Raw genomic sequence first — 18,280 nt, 5'->3', positions numbered from 1 at the left:
CACTTGGGATTCAAACCCACAATCATTGAATTACTAGTCGAGATTCTTTGCCTTCGGTCACTCAGGCAGATGAGAGTTGATATAATGGAACATGTAATATATAGAATTAGGTAAATAGATTTTAAATTTGAAATAATTCGTTTTTATATCTTCTTCTACCTTTTTCTTCGCGTTTAATTTGTCTACATACATACAAGATCGTATGATCTGCCAATTCCCGTATGAACTCGTAAAAAGATACGAACATAAAGAATTTTCTCGCAATACAAGGCCTCCCTATAAGTGCACATGTACAAACAAATGTACGATGAATCTGCCATAGAATAATTTTATAGATAATGCTCGCTACCTTATGAGTAAGAAATAATACACAATTTGCTTAAATATACTTGCGTAAGGTAAATTTGTCGAATTTTGGTTTTGAAAATTTTAACAAAATTTTTTTAAAAACAAGATGATGACACAGCAGCCCTGCGAACAAAAAAAAACCCTTTTTATAGAACTTGCTTGATCTACAATAAAGAATTACAAAAAATTCTTAAGCTATTATCGTCCAATATTTGGTGGATAACGTAGATTTTTTTGAAGTCAATTTTGAGTCGATTTTCGAAAAACACTTTTTCTGTCTTTGCTGTTGAAAGCAAAAATTGAAAAATACAATTTCCAATATTGAATATAAACAAACGACGCGACACTATTTTACAAGTTTATTGAAATATGTACCATAATTCATATTATATAATATATGATGTAGCAGAGTTAATGGAAGTGTAATTAACATAGAGTTTTGTATATAAAGACTTTTCATAGTTGAATTGTGCGTCTACGTCTACGCTGTTTACATCATTGTTTTTTTCATTTTTTGCACATTCATTCTCATCACAATGCTAAGGTAGAGGAAAAAACATTAATGCTGCCCAAATTTGATTTATCTTAACAATGTCAATGTCAAAAAGTTCTTGATTTTGTGAATTAAAGAAAGAAAATGTATTTAATTAAAATACTTACTCCACAAAAATGTAACGCTCTACCCCACCACTACATTTAAAGACATATTCCTTCAATTTCAACGAGCGCCTTGTAAGTACAACTAATACAATATATCGCTTACATCGATTCTGGCCATGATAACTGCGCTTTATACCCGCTATTTGTTTTTTTTTTTTTTTTTTTTTGATTTTGGTCTATGAAAGTTTGGATCATATATCAATTAATTGCAACGAAATTTGTTACGATATTTCGATAAGGGAAGTCATGTAATTTCGCGAAACACTTTATCCCTCAATAGTAGTGATTTTTGTAGTCGTCAATGTTGAGTGGCAATAGACTGTCTGCAGAATGTTGGACATCGAAATTGTTAACTTCGTCATTTCGACAGCTTCGTATACGATGGCTATTAGGCTTCAAACTTATATTTGAGTCTACGACATGTCTTTTGGTCTTTACTTGGGTATACATCCGCCCGACTTGCCGAAGGTAAAGAATCTCGACTAGCAACTAAATGACCGTTCGTTCGAGTTTCAATTGCGGTAGAGTTTTTAAAAAACCCGGTATCCTTAGATGCTAGTGCTTTACGACTTTTAGTGTTAGAATTCATTGCATATAATAATAATAATAATAATATGTGGATATAAATATCCATCTCGACTGACAGGTCAATGGTCGTGGGTTCAAATCTCAAGTACGGCAAACTTTTCAATAAAGTTGATACTGCTCAGAAGCTGCTAATGCTTTAAGTCATTAATCTTCGAATTTACTTCGCTGGCTAAATTACTTATAATAATTATAATAAGTAAGAACATTACAGTTGGGCAAGGCCGACCATTCAATACTCTAAACCATATTGTCTAACACAATTCTTACTTTTATTATAAAATAGAGAAATTATATTTTGCTTTTATATAAAGGCATATTTTTCATGTGCGTATTTATAGGGAAGCGAGCCCAAAATGCAACCTAATGTAGTACAGGTTTAATCCTTACATAGGATAGCATCCAAAAATAGGCATTCAAGATCCAAATTCTGTAGAGTTCATTTTTTTTTGTATAAAATTGCAATAATATTATGAGTCAACCACTTGTTAGACTTTTCTGCCAAAAAATAGGCCGAAGTGGATTTTTGGTACAGTTTTGATACAGAGTTCATTTCTTATGTTAAATTTATGTTAAATGATTATATAATTTTCATCGTGCAGCATTGAAAATTATATCTTTTTGTCGTATGAACTTCAGTTTTGGTTATATTTGAAGGGGATCAAAAATTGGCCTAGTCTAAAGTTTTCATACCAATTTAGAATGCCGAAATACTACTACTTAGCCGAGAAACTTTAAAAATTACAATTTCTTTCCATCCAACAACTTTTCATAATAGGCCGTTATAAGGGGTGTGGTCCGAAAAGTGAACCGCGACTTATAGGCTGAACACAAATTTACATGGATAGACGCCAGACAGACAGACACGCTTAGAGCAATACAGATTTTCGGGTGGATCTATCTTAAGCCCTTCTGCGTGTTACATACGATCGCACTCAATTAATATACCCTGTACCACAAGTGGTGTACGGTATAATTATTTCTAAAGCAGCATGAAGGCCAATTCTCTGAATTCAAATCGATTATTCTTATTTCTTAAAAAGTGTTCAATTTAATACAATATACCCATTTTTTCTTTTTTTATAATGAAATATGAAAATGGGATTATCCACTCTAGAGGTAGCAGAGAATTCGGTAGAATCTTCTGGTAAGATTACTATTTCTATTATCAGAACAATAGAATTAATTTCTCTAACATTTATAGAAGCCTACAGTCTCAGAGTATCAAACCTGCTTTGAATGATTTTTCACTTGAATTTTGCTTTTTTTTTTTTTTGCTTTTATCCTAAAAAATTTTTATTAAGGCGACTTGAACACTGTTTTCTTATCTGAAATCCCTGTTATGCTCAGATAATTGTTGAAAATCAGTATGGATCCAAAAATTTTCTGCTACAGATAATTTTGTCGCTGCGGCAATGGTTTTTACAGCAGTTACGTCATTATCTTGGAATTTAATTGACCTTATTGCAATTTCTCTCATATCATCATCATGAGGAATGCTTTTAAGTTATTATATTGAATATTGTCGTCTCTCTCTCACGAAATCAAAGTAGTTTGTTATATAGGAATTTAGAATTTGTTTTAGCTTTTTTAATCATTTTTATTGGTATATCTTTGCTTTACTTTGATTCTTCTTCTTTACTAAGAATGGCATAAGATATTTATAACTATATTTAAAAATTGCAAACAACGTTTATGTGTATATACATAAAAAAATTGCAAAGAGTATTTATGTATGTAAGTTACAAACTTTGAAGACTGTCAAAAACTATATATATGTATATATATATGCACATAATTAAAAAATATAATGCTTTTAGCACGTACTACTTAATAATAATAATAATATTGTTGCGCAAATGTTATTAACGGAGTGTCCTGTTGTTGTATATTAATTTATATAATTTATATTTAAACATAAATAAATTAAATAGCTTTATTTATATAATAGCTTTATTATACATTTAAAATACTTTATTAATATATATAAAAATATATATAAAAGAAATTGTTATTCGTTTTAATGGTTTCCTGATTGTTTCCGATTCTTTTTTCCTTAATGTTTTTGAGACTGTAAAAGGAATTTACTAGTTGAAAAGGGCACGTAAAAGTTGTAGAGGGCGCTTAAAAGTTTGTGTCCTGAAGAATTTTTAAGAAATGCAATAACGGAAAATGGAACAAAACCGAAAAATACAACCGTGAAATAAAGATGGTTGTATTTGCTGAGATGAAATTAAACAAAACATGAAAATGAAACTCGATTTAAATACGGATTTTCAATAAAATGGAACATAGCAAAGGTAAGAAATAAAAATCTAAAGTTACTAGATATTATTATATTATCTTTATCTGAAAGTTTAAAAAAAAAGTTGCTTCTATGAAAGAAAAACCAACAGTCTTGCCGTATGTTACAAACATATAAATAATACACTGTATGATACTGCCGTATGATAAATTTAATGATGCAAGTACTGCGAGTAAGACAAAAGACATTTCTTGAATTCTGTAGCGCGCAACTACGTTAGCAGTAAAATACAAAGAAATAAAGGAAAAAGAAATTTCTATACCCGTAAAAATGTTTGCATGGTCGCATGTGAAGTTTATGTGTTTATATGGAATGATAAATAAATATAAAAATTGTAATTATGCAACTTTTATAAATGCAGTTATATTTCTAAGCTTATTTTTTAATCGGAAAGAAAAGGAGTGTTTTAAATGGATATTTACTGCGGATTACTGCGATGTATTGATTGAAGAAATTTTCTATCAAAATTCTCATTAACGGCAACGTTGGTAAAAATAGCTATTGTATTGTTGAACAAAATAAACTACTAATTATGGTATTTAAATTTTACAAATAATACATTTTGAGAATGGCAAGGAATAATAGTTTTCTTCCGCTACAGGAGACCAACTGGATTCAACTCAAGAATGCAGTTAAAGGTGAAAATTACGAGGAGCGGTATGCCGCACTTGTTACTATTAAGGATTCAATTATAGGGAGCAACAAACAGAAGTCTTTACTGATTTCTCATGAACTTGTTCCAGACATAATTCAAGTCTGCTGTGAGGATAACACCACTAATAAAATAGAGGCTTTGATTATTATAGGTAATCCTTGCCATGCTTATATATATATAAAAATATATATATATATATATATATATATATATGCGTGAATGCGTAAGTGCATACGCACAAGCATATATAAATATATATATATATATACATGTGCATATATATGAACATATATATGAATGCGTAGAGTATGTAAATCAAATCGGGAAGACAGAAGTCTTTCCAAAAAAAAAAAAAAAACGAAAGTGCTTTAACGTGGAATTCAGTTAAAAGTTGTTTTTGACGTAAATACTACGTTAGCCGACAAATCTCTGCCCCGTTTGCCTTTTGGTAAGCTTACATGAGTTGGACTTTTAGTGCAATATCTTAAATTTAAACTTTAAATTGCTTCAAAGGGCTATAGAAAATTTCGAGAGGAATGTAAAGATAAATTGGCGCTAAATCGATAATATTAATGAAAGTGAATTTACTATGTATTAATCAACAAGTGGAAAAATTATAAGTCATCATGATTTCGCGACTCATTTAAATTTCATAAAAAAGCCTTGGGGATGAAAACGTTTTAAAACCTTGACCATGAATTATTTTGCACAACTTAATACAGGGTTAATAAGAGTTACGATCAGGTCTGATTATTTTATATTTACCATAAGGAGTGGAATATATATATATATATATATATACATGTAAATATCATAAAATGATGTCTTCGAACTTCTGTATCTGTTGTATTGGTAGAATTTTCCGCTAAGGCAAACACGTGAGATTTAATAAAAATTAACAGGTGATGTTGTCAAATAATTCTGGTGATCTTATTAAATTGTCAAATAAGAGTACGCTTTAAAACAGATGAAGACCCCTCAAGATTTAGCAAGTACTTATACGTTTACAACAGCGTTAAATATGAAGCACACAATACAACGAACAACCTCTTACGGAATAAACGTAAGCCTACTTAATTTAAAAAAAAAAATCCTCCCATACTTATCCATTTATTATGTAATGTTCGCGGTTGGGTTGACAACTTATTTAATCCTGCATGTTGTCTTGTTTTTTCTAGGTTCACTAGCAAAAGGCACAAAAACTCATGTAAAAATACTGGTGGAAACATATAATATTATATCAATACTTAAGAAGGAATTAACCATCGAGAATAATAATATGGTCTGCGTTGAAATTTGTCTTAGTGCACTTTGTTCCATATCAGAGCATGATTACGTAACCGCTGAGCAGTTTTTCGGTGATGATGTCAGTATTTCACACTTTCTAGGTGAGTAAGAGCTAAATATGTCTGTAAAAACACGCTTTAATCCTAATCAATAATTTATAATTTTTTTCTGTTTTCTGTTTTTTTTTTGTTTTTTTTGTTTTTGCATTAGCTTTAACATCATTCATGGGCAACTCGCTGAAATCGCAAATTTATATAACAACCATATTGTGTTCTCTTTGCCAGTCCAAAAAAGATCAATTAAGTTTTTTAAATGCCGGTATAATACCAATCCTGACCCGCATCATTTCAATGGAGAACGAGCCTGTTCAAATACCAGCTTTAAGATGCTTGTGCTGCATGTGCTTTGCAAATAGATCCGTTTCAGACATCATTTGCGTCACAAGGTATTTTCCACATAAAATAATACCGCGCCGAGCGCACAATATATTTTACTTACTTCAGTTTTCAAGGCAAATCGCTTACAGACATTTTAAATTGTTTAATGTCTCGCTCCTTTTCTCCTAATATTCAACTGGGAGCAGCTCGGTGTATGACTTACATATATCGATCTGGTACTCTTCCTTCAACGGACCTTAGAATTTTGCACAGAACTTTACCTTGTTTAGTAAGGCTTTGTTCAGAAGATTATAGACAAGAAATAAGAGCTTCAGCAGCGGAAACATTGGCGATACTCATTGAGGTTTTAGTTTAAAATTGCTTAGCTTTTCTCTATTCATTGATAAAACATATCGAATTCTAGGTGGACGCTAAGCTTCAACAAATCGCTGCTATCTGCAATCATCTTCTGAAGTCTCTATTTCAATTAATAAAAATAAACGAACCGCACGTAAAGCAAGCAGCATTAAAATGTTTGGCAGCGTTGGGTGCTAACGATGAAACAATACGTAAAAAAATTATCGACATAAATAGTCTTGTGGATGGCATATTGCAAAGCTTAAATGACTGGGAGAGTCAGGTAATACGAGTAACATTTATTAAGACAATTAATGCAATTTAACATCAATTTACTATGCTTTTGCTAGGTTAGAATTGCTTCTATTCGATGTCTTCATTCGCTGTCACGTTCTGTTCAACAACTGCGAACGACTTTTCAGGTAATTTCTCTTATTATTGTGATACTATCGCCACAAACCAATAAGATCAGGCACTGCAGCTCTTAAAGTACGAACATAAACTGACTAAAATCTGTTGTTTCTATAATATTCTAATAATTGTAACATTCTATATAATAAGTATTCGTTATTTATTCTAAATGTCTTGTGTGAGAAAAGAAAATGGACAAAGTCATTTGGCTAGCGTGTCCTCACATTTTCCCAATAAATTTTTGCTCACAAGCACATATATCTCACACTGGTAATATAATTGATAATTAACCTTTGCGGGCACGAAATCCGCCCAAATGTGATTTTCAATCAATTTTCAGACATTGATAATTTCGCAAATTTCTGTAACATCTTGCTCTGGCTCTTCGTCTGTAGCGAACTCTTCACCCTATACTAAAGATTGGCTCTCCTGCGCTTATTATTACAGTAAGCAGCTTAACAGCTATATTCGGAACAATACGTGTTCAAAATGCATTCAATTGTTGATTTGAATTGAAATCTGCCAGCAGTTAGTAGATTTTAAGATCGGACCGTTATACGTGGAACACAAAGTTCTTCTTTCGAATGCTTTAGAAGACATGTGCGGTGAGTCTTTCAAACTTTTTCCCATATATAACGTACGCACAGCAAGAACTTCTGTATCGATAAGGTTGAAGAACATAGCGTGTGGGCCAGCAATTTGTTCCGCTCTTATAGGTGTATTGATATAGCATTTTTGCCCTTAGTTTTATTATAATACATAATGATTTCTGGTTTTTCTCTTGGCCAAGTCATAGCATTGTTTTGTTGCTGTATTCTTGACTATTGAATCTTAGGCTTATTTTTGCCAACATTGTATGACACCGAAGACCCATTTGATTATGCGAATATCACTACGACTTAATGAGAAATAATTGATTTTTCTTCCCAAAACCTTTGATGTTACGGTTCACTTTCAAGTATAACTTCACAGTCTACCCTATTTTGTATTTTCTTTTCTCTTCTGCCCTCTTTCGTTAATAATTTTGGAAATAATGGAGTATAAGTAGGACTTTTTGTACTCAAAATACGTGCAAAATAAGAAGAAACCATCCGGGTGGATTTCGGACCTTCACGTATATAAAAAGCTTTCGACCTGCAATAGTCAGGGAAATGATTCTTAATTGTAAATATTTTTTGAAAATGTCAGTTGAATAAATTGAACATGAAGGCTTTAGATAGAGAGCATTATGAATCATGTTTATTAAGAAATTTTAATTAAGGAAGGTTAATTGTTAATTGTTAGACAAAACGTTAAAAATTAATGAGAATGCAATTATATAACAATATACATAGGCATATACGATTTAAACAATGAATTGTTTCGAAAAATCGAATTTATTATTAATGATACGCATTGCCGCTGTTTTCAGGATCATTCAATTTGGGAACCACTAATATTTATAATGAATAACGAGGCCTCTACGGATTTTTTAATCGCAGTGACTGCAACAATTTGCAATTTATTACTGGAATTTTCTCCATCAAAAACACCACTCATAGGTTCGGGAATCATTGAGAAGCTTTGCCAGTTTACAGAACATGAGCATCCTTCCTTACGGCTAAATAGCATATGGGCTTTAATGAATCTTACATACCAGTCTGATGATAGCACGAAAACCAATGTTATAAATACGATAGGTATAAGAAGAATTTTGGATTGTCTCAATGATTCGAACCCTCTCATTGTACTAAAATCATTGGGTTTATTGAGAAATATTCTCAGCGAAGCTCATCAAATCGATCCGATTATGTCCATGCATGCTAAGGAGATAAATGATTCTTTATATGTGATATTAGATTCTGCTACATCGGCGGGGATAAAAGAGCAGGCTCTCTGCGTGATTGGTGGCGTTGCAGCTGAAAGCCATCAAAAAGATTACATAATAAACGATGAGCGGCTTCTAAAGCTTATTGGGGAACTTTTGGTAAGTAAGCGATAAAATGTTATCATAATTTTTGATTAACAATTTATAGATCAATTCTTATATCTGTTACCGGGGAACGGAAGGAAACTAATTTTGAAGATCAAAACGCGGTGTCTCACGCTAATAGTTTGACATATAACATTCTGAGTTGACTTTTCCATATAGTTAAATTGGCCGGAAAAGTATTAAATAGGTGTTATCTTAAGACTACGTCCGTTACCTATGACAGTTATTTAGTGTAAGCTGCATTACTTTTATGCTGAATGCATTAAATTTCCAAATAAGTCGATTATATCCCTTCTCACTAAATTGTTTACATATATTGATCAATTGCTCACATTATTTTTCATCCTTAATTTAATAGACCGAAAGCCTGTTCATTTTTTTTCGGGCTTTCTAAATATTCGTCCCGCATTTGTATGTTACTCTACGTACTTATTAAGTGTAATCTTATATATGTGTGAACGGTGTTGGCTAACAGTGGCTTGCTGTCAAGTATTAGCAGAAATCTTTGTTGTAACAAACAAAAATATCTTGAATTTATGAATAATTTGAAAAAAAAAATGTTTCAAAAGTCCCTAGAAACGAGTACATAGGCTTTTGCAACATATTGTGCTTTAAGGTCGATAGAAATGAATCTTTTCAATATTCCTTTGGATGCTCAAAAGAAATTTCTTGCTTACTCTGCCTGATGTAATTTGTTTTTTTTTTTTCAAGGTCAATGGCGATTCAATAATCTATAATTTAATTGTTCATATGTATTCGATGGATCTCTCTCTCTCTCTCTCTCTCTCTCTCTGCAGACTTGTCACTGTTAGTGACGAAAGATATATATTTGCCCGCATGTGTCATGGTGTCTTCACAAAGACTTTTCATATTAATAAGTTGTAGAAAACATTGATATTAGTCACACACAATAGACATGGAAATACATATTAGTATTAGACATTATGTATGTCATCAAATCATTTCGAATTCATAGCGAGTCGTCATTTTGCCAAATAACCTAAGATGATATAACATTTAGTCATTAACATTAAGTGAATGCTATAAAAGTTAACATATTCTTTATATATTCTTTTTTGCAGTTTCATCCCGATAAAAGAATACAAGCCGGATCGCTATATGTTATTAGCAGTATCGTCCATCGTAAAGACATATGGTCGGATAAGAGCTCCTTAAGGCTTACAAATTTAAATGTCTTAAGAAACGTTCAGGAGCTAAATAAAACAACTGAAAATGTACAAATTAGCAATGATTATATTAGTCGAACATTAAAGCAAATTGTTGTCAAATGTAAGAGTATGTATCCAGATATTACCAACTAGTTGTAATGTTAGCAAATATCCATTTATTTAATATATTATGAACAATCCTTCTTTCAATTCGTTATTCGTTTAGTTCCTTATGTGTACTCAGGTCTTCTAATTTATTACGCATATCCACAAACAAAGGATCGAAATATATATAGTCATTTTGTAACACGGAAAAATCGGCAATTTCGATTATTCGTGCGTGTGACGGAATTTCAAATTCACGCAGCTATATCTCTGCGTATTTTCTTCTCTTCATCTATCTTAACTATATCTTTGCCGCCGTTCGTCCGTTAGCCATCTCTAATAAATATTCTTTCGAAATATGTTTTAATAGCTTTTCTTTTGTTTTTATATCGTCTTGATAGAATATATACATGTATTAATTATGTGCATTTAGCGCATTTGTCAATTGAATTCAATTCGATTACGAAATATAGTAAAAAAATTATTGCTTATCTTAAATTGTTCAACAACGATATACTATATTGTTTAATCATCCTGGTATTCGTCGAGTGATTCGAGAAACTAGTTTTCGATGAATGTCGGCTACGAAGGTCGGCTAAGAAAACCCGAAAACTAGCGGAGCAGAAGACACTACAAGTAACAATGACGGCAATAACAGTACCAATTGGAACGTATTAGCGAACAGATGGAAGATCTGTGCATTTCATATCATCGAAGTCATCAAAAAGCCAACCAGAGCGCAGAGCGCAAACAAGCCCTTGTCTGTTTTTCCTAGAGATAATGACGTGATTAATGCCTGTGAGCATTTCTAGAAAATTATGTTAGTTTTGACATTTAATTGTACAGTTATTCGTAGTATAGAAAAGCAAATCTAAAAGTGACTGCACAATTTTCCTCCTGAAAATGATCGGATTTGTGTGTGTGAGAAATATTCCACTTTCTACTTAATTCGGAATCCAGCGGTAATAAGTCACCAAGTGGAATGAACATTACGTACATTCCGATATCCAAGCCGCAAATGGCTTGAGATCAAGTGAAACATTACTGTCGTCAGTGAAGTTGAACGTACATGACTCGCATCTGGAGAGAGAGGGAAGCCGCGAAAAAACCATATAATTTTCCGCATGTGATTCACATTCTCCTAAGAAGGCGGGAGAAGCGCCCGAGGCAAAGGTGTAGTTGGCGATTAAAATAAAATCAATCTATTAAAAAAGCACTTCTTCCAATAAATTATTTTCACACCTCTCTGAACATGTTGCGGTCATTGCGTTTGAGGGCAACAACAATATAAAAATAGGAAAATGTAATCAATAATTTATTATTATTGCTGCAAAAGCAATTGCAAATACATTGCGTGCGGCTCAGATATTGGGCTTAGTTATTTCTAAGAGAGATCGAAGTGATTGCGGAGAGAGTAAGAATGAACAGAAATCCCAAGATTAGAGATACTAGCTTACAAATTTTTTTAAGCCATCAGCCTTCAGTTGCTTACCCGTCACGTCAGGCAAATCGTCTAAGTCATGATGTCAGTCAATATGTCTGCCTTGAATGGGTTATTATCTTTTTAATAAGACGTCAGTGAAATCTAAATTTTCACAATCACATCAAGAATTATTATGCTATCTATATTTTAAACTTAAATTCTAGAGCTTTTAAAAGGAGTCCAATAGATGACATTGGCCATTGGCATATGCCACAAGATAGGGTTAAACTCTACCGCTATTCTATAATTTAAAACGTAATCGAATGAATAGAGAAGCGAATAAGCAAGCGAGAGTTTGAGAATCGCAACTGACTGACAACTGAAATATTAGGTTGGAGGGAACGTTCTGTTGTATTTGAAATAGGCAGGTAATTTTTCTTGTAAATTAAAAAAACATCTGGCTGGTGAGTCATTCGGATGTTTTTTTGTTTTTTTAGCTGCTGTAGAATATAAGAGGAGTCTTTTTTACCGTTCATCATTTACTTGTGATATTTAAAGTGGAAAATATGCATTTGCACTGCATTTTGTATGAATTCCAAAAAGTAAGCAACGCATCGGTTGCATGTAAAAATTTATATGCGGTATTTGGAAGAGATATTGCAAATATTCGTACTTGTCAAAGATGGTTTAACAAACTTCTTTCCGGGGGATCTGAGCCTCCAACTAAGTGATCGATAATGATGTTTTGCGATCCATCTTGGAAAATAATTCACATTTAACAAGTCGAGAAATTGCAGAAGAGTTAGGTATCATGGCATCATGCAACTGTTGGAGATCACATTAAATCTCTTGGAATTGTGTTAAAGCAAAGTATATAAATAAAATACGACAGCCGATAGCCTGTGTTGCTAGTGCTCAATGTCTCTTTTTTTAGTCTAAGAATTCAATTCATTAGTCTAAAATTAAAATAATAATAATAATAATAATAAAATACGACAGAACTTTCCCTCCAACCTATTATATCGTTTTATGCGTATATCGTAAACATTTATTAATCTTATGCTTTTAAATTTGAAGAAAATTTTCAAAGTTTATTTAGCATAGCATAGCAAAGCGAAGATTGGGCTTTGGTTGGCTGAATCTGGATGAGAAAGAATTTCAACAAAACACATTACGAAATTATAAATATTTTTCGCTTCTTCCGTGGACGTGTGAACTTGAAGAAATAGCAGAGCTTCGTCTCGATACAATATCCTTTTACTTTGCCTACTGATTTGGATTGAAGTGAACCATTTGAACTTGGATAGGGGAAATTATGAAAATATTCTGATTATTTCCTTCCAAACATTTTCGAGAATTCGCCTTGGTCGTACAATTGCAACTCATCAATGGATCTTGAAGAGATCTTCTTCCCCAATCTGCACTATAAAGCACATTCTCTGCGACTGCCTTAGGTTTTCTTTGGCTAGAAGTATTGCATTTGAAACGATTAACCCTATGGACATTCTACAATCATCTACAGAACAGAATATCAATACAATATGTTACATCATCAAGGCTACTAGGATCAATATCTAATATACTTTTATAAATTAGAGTCGATAGCCTGTGTTCCTAGTGCTCTATGTCTTCCTTTTTTAGTTTAAGAATTTATTTCATTACTCTAAAATTATAATAATAATATTTTCTTCCTTTCCATTGCGAAAATATACGATAGTATTGAAAATGACATATTTTTTTTATGAGCGTAGACGCAATCAATAAAACGAGGTGTTCTTTATATGAAGGGTTGAACGTTGGAAATTGTATATGTCGCTTGCAACGCCCAGAAGCGATCTTCCTTTACCCGCCAAACTGTATATATTCTTGGTCAACATGAAATTCTAAATCGATTTAAGCATGTCTGCCTGTCCGTCTGTGTAATATCGGTTATAAACATTCTCCTGGTTGCAAAAATGAAGCTATTGAGAGTGGCCCACATCGGTCGAAGGACACGCCCACAGTACCACATAAACTGAGAAAATCTCCGCTTTTCAAACGGAGTGAAAAAATTTTTTTTTTTTCTCGTACACTGCAGCAGATAAACCTACACAAATTCGAACGTACCTATGATGGTTTGGACCAAGGAAGAGCGTTATTGAAAATGATTCCCTTTGTTTCATTTTTTTTTTTTTTTTGAAAACTTCTCATATAACGGGTTATTTTGAAAAGACGTTATATGGTAAAAAATTGCAATTTTCAAAATTTTTCAACAAAACTCCCTCTGCAATAGTATTTCGGCATTCCAAGCTGGTAATTTTCTGAACTGTCTCTCATATAATCGTTCCTACGGAAACTGAATTTTTAGTACTTATGAAAAAGATATAAATTTTCATGGTGAGGATTACTTCATAATAATAAGTTGACATTGAACCAATGATACATAGATTAACCTTACCGAATTTGGAGCACGTCGGTGTATTTTTTGGATTTCACCGCATATAAGGATTCTCCGGAAATGCAAATCCTTATGTGCTGCAAAGGCTTTGCTTTGGTTAATGTTTAGTGATAAAAACTTGTTCATTGTAGTAATATGGCATAAAAATTAAGTGGACAAAATTTGAAACACTTGGGTCTGTTTCTTGCAGTCTATTCTATGGGAGATTTCTCATGAATAGTAAGATCTTCAGAAAAACTTTAATTTTTAACATTTTATAATGAAAATTGTTCCATAGCATCCATAAAGCAAAAAAAAAAAAAAAAAAAAAGAAACGGTAGGAAGTCTTGATCAGATAAATCTCTCTTGTAGACTCCAAGATATGGGATTTTTATGAAAAGCAGACTCTAATATGGAGAGAAAGTCTAGTTTATAGGTTTTTATGACGAAAACTGAAAAATAAAATTTTTTTTACGAAGTGAGTAGATCCTGCAATATGCGGGCTTTCATGAAAAATATGCCTTAGCGTGGAAATAACTGTGCAATATTTGATGTCCTATTAACACAACGACGGAGTATTGTAGCGTATTTAATGGTCAGTCTTACCTGTTTATATATATTGTTCTTGTTGTTGTTGTCGTTTTGTTGAAAATGCTTATTACTGCACTTTATATCATTTTATTACAAATTTTATACAATTTTGCTTTTATTTACGTTTGTACGATTTTATTGTCGATTGTATCATGTTGGTTGCTTGTAAACAAGCAAACGTCAAGTTTACCGCTTATTTCTCCTTCGAATATCGAAAAACGAAACGATAAATCGTCCATAACTAGCAAAATTAAATGACTTGTAAGTTTCATCGTCGAAGCGAAAGATAATTAATCAAAAAATACTTAATCCGGAGGGGGGTGAAAACTAGCTCCCGTTTTTGCATTCAGCCGTTTAAGCGAAACAGCTGAATACAATAGCGTAAGTTAAATTTCTCATACGTGATTAGCCCCTAATGCGCAGGTTAGCATTGTTATCTTGGAGAGACATAAATCTCGGTAACGTTTGGAAAATTATCCAATTTTTTAGTAAAATCATCTTCTCAGATGAAGTTGATTTTTGCACCAACGAACCGATATTTTTTGCTATGTAGCGAAACCAAATAGTTTTCGCAAGACGCCTTTACTCGTCTCGTAAATGAGACCATTTGGCGTAGTTTTTGTGCCGGGAACGGGGACATTGTCGATTCTTATTTATTTGAAAATGGGAATAAGGGTCCCCTAATCGTAAACCGATCTAAATACATTTTTTATGATATAGATGGGAAGTTGTTAATGCAAATGATATGTGGTTTTGACGCGGCGACGCTACGTGCAACATCGTTCACCGAACAATCAATTTATTACGTGATACGCTTGTTGATGTAATAATAAATTCAAAATATTATCAGTATCGAAACGGGGTGTGGCTATAACGTAAAACTTTCGCATTCGTTTCTTTCTTTATTTATGGGATTATTTGAAATTGCTGATCTACGGTAATAAATCAGATTAGCTTTTCATGCATTAACAGCGAATATGGAACGCGCTAATGGTGAACAAAGGATCCCTAAAATTGCATGTAAGTTTATCGGGCTTGTCTCCGAAAGGAGATTATGTTATGACGGCTTGAAAAATCTATTTATTTTTCTTATTTTTGATTTAATTATTGTCTAATATACGAATATTTCATATATGAAAAATTTTTGTAAATTAAAAATATATATATATTATATATATTATAAATGATTGAAAGAATTGGTTTTAATTGTTATGCACTTTAGTCTTTCATTTAAGCATTTTTCGGTAGGGTTTCTTTCTCTGAAATGGAAACATGAGCTGATAACAAATTTCTGAGCCCCTTGAGCGAAATATCTATAACTATTCGCCGTTCATAATTCGATTTTCGAGTGAGCTCTTAGTTATTGAACGACTTTAGTTACTAACGGTTCATTAAATGATTGAAAGCGTGTAGAAAACAAATAAGAAATGAACGAAACGAAATATAAATAAATAAATAAATAAATAATTGTATAAATACTTTTGTTAAAAAGATAAATAAGTAAATTGTAACTGAAAATCAAATAAATTCAATTCAATAACACCCTAAGTAAATCAGTAGAAAACGCCCGTTATCAGTGTGAAATATAATGATTGAGTAATTTGAAGTGTTTGTCTTAAGACATTAAGTATTTATGAATTCGACAAGGGTTTCTTTCTTTCTTTGCCTCTTTTTCTCTTCTTATAACAAATCGTACAATATTTGCACTTTCGAAATTTAAAACAATGACGCTCTTAACGTTCGTACCCTAGGAAGCATGCTAGAAACACGAATGTAGAAAAGTCTTATATGAATAATTTGCCTGAATGTGCCTAAATATAATTGAGATTTATCCCAAGTTACGCCCACTTTATATATAGATAAATAGAAATGTAAAATTATAGATTTTTGTTCCAGTACATTCTCTATTCTCAGCAAATTAATTCCCTACACAGACGTGTAGTAGTGATTGGGCAATGGGGTCGCTTGTATGTGGTTAAGTAAATTTGCCATTGTCATAAAGTTGTCATTCTAACCTAAGATGATGCTTGTAGTCATAACTATTCCGCGTGCATTCACTTTTTGGGTTTTTTGCACTTTTTTGTATAACTTTTTATACTTATTATTGGGTGATAGGAGAGGGTGAAGGATCGAAAAAAGTTTCAGTGATCTCATAAGGTGCATATATGTTTTTATAATCAGCATCAAATTGTGAAACAATTTAAGCATGTCCGTCTGTCCCCCTGCCTGTCTGTCTATGTCAAGCCTGCAGTGAACATTCTCCTAGACGCTTCATATTTGATAGAAACATTGAAAGTTCTTGTGGCCAAATCGATTGAGTGAGACACCCGCAAGTCAGAACATTTTGCTCATTACTCATAAGCTACAATAATAAATATTTTCATATTGTATTTTAATAAAAAAATTAAGAAATTATTTGAATTATTTGTTATATAAAAGTGTTGGGTATTAAAGATTCGACCATAGCCGCATGTAGTTTCTCTACTTATTTCATATTGCAGATAGTAAGCGTATGAAGAAGGACACAATATTCAGTTGTCAAAGTTTATATATATATGTACATTGTTGATATATATATATGTATATATATATGTATATATATATATGAAACATTCGAATCCATTCAACTTTTTTTTTTTGTGCAACAAAACGTGGTTACATTAATTCGATAATTTGAATTGATCTAACATTATCCAAACCGCCTGAATTGAGATGGTTAAGCAGAGCGTAACACATTTGCGTGGAGTTGATATTCGATTGATTTAGCTCAAAAATTTAGGTTATTAATTTACAAATGTACAACAACAACCGTATAATAATAAACGTTAACAAATCGATCGATAATTTCTATATATATATATATGTTGGTCCATAAGTTGCGATGCATTCCAAGCTTCTGGCGTGAAATTATGATCGAATGACACTGTTAAGATTTCTGCTGACGCGTTCACTTTATGAAATTTGTTAAAATTTTCAGAAAGCTTAAATGACGTTGTGTGCCAGATCGGACAAATGACTCGCTGAACTGCACACGTGTTAATTACACAAGTTCGCTCAAATCGAAAAATAACCGCGCCTATCTATACGTCTATGCACACTTTTTTTTGTTTTTTTTTGTCATCGCCTTGATAGACGCCCTGATTGACTATAGACTTCTTCAGAATTAAAATCAAGAGAAAACAAAAATGTATCAAGAAGGTTGTCCTTTTTATCGTAATGACCTTATAACTCAAAAAATTTATATAAATATTAAAATACTATTATTCAAGGACTTTTAGTTAAAAAAAAAAAAAGAAGAAAATTATTTAAAAAAATCTCTGAAACCAATGAAGAAAGCAAATAAATAACAAAGTTTGTTTATCAATCAATAACAATCAGTCAATAACAACAATAGCAACAATAATAGCAATAACAACAATAACAACAACAGCAATAACTTTTATTAACTTCCACCGATGATATGATAATGATAAGCAGCTTGAACGTTGTTTGCATTCATACGAGTATATGTATATTTATTTATCTAGTGGTGTCTACCGGCCGTATTAATTGCTTTAACGATTACATTTGTTTGTTCACATTAAATAATTATTTATTTTACATTCATTTCAACTTACAT

The 18,280-nt window shown here is 32.1% G+C and overlaps 1 protein-coding gene across 1 annotated transcript; it reads left to right on the top strand.

Moving 5' to 3' along the window:
• Positions 1 to 4,422: 4,422 nt before the first annotated feature.
• Positions 4,423 to 10,407, top strand: LOC119631765 (armadillo repeat-containing protein 8-like). Its single transcript, XM_038024258.1, has 9 exons — positions 4,423 to 4,433; positions 4,500 to 4,704; positions 5,732 to 5,941; positions 6,051 to 6,285; positions 6,344 to 6,581; positions 6,642 to 6,857; positions 6,925 to 6,996; positions 8,397 to 8,951; positions 10,040 to 10,407. Exons 1-9 carry the CDS (start codon positions 4,431 to 4,433, stop codon positions 10,277 to 10,279), a joined length of 1,974 nt encoding a protein of 657 aa, XP_037880186.1. The 5' UTR covers positions 4,423 to 4,430; the 3' UTR covers positions 10,280 to 10,407.
• The last annotated feature ends 7,873 nt before the right edge of the window (positions 10,408 to 18,280 follow it).

This window comes from Glossina fuscipes, unplaced genomic scaffold (assembly GCF_014805625.2).
Source record: "Glossina fuscipes isolate IAEA_lab_2018 unplaced genomic scaffold, Yale_Gfus_2 1, whole genome shotgun sequence".
NCBI classification, from domain to species: Eukaryota; Metazoa; Arthropoda; class Insecta; order Diptera; family Glossinidae; genus Glossina; species Glossina fuscipes.
Note: the sequence above shows the minus strand (reverse complement) of the source record. Positions and strands in the feature narration are given on the sequence as shown.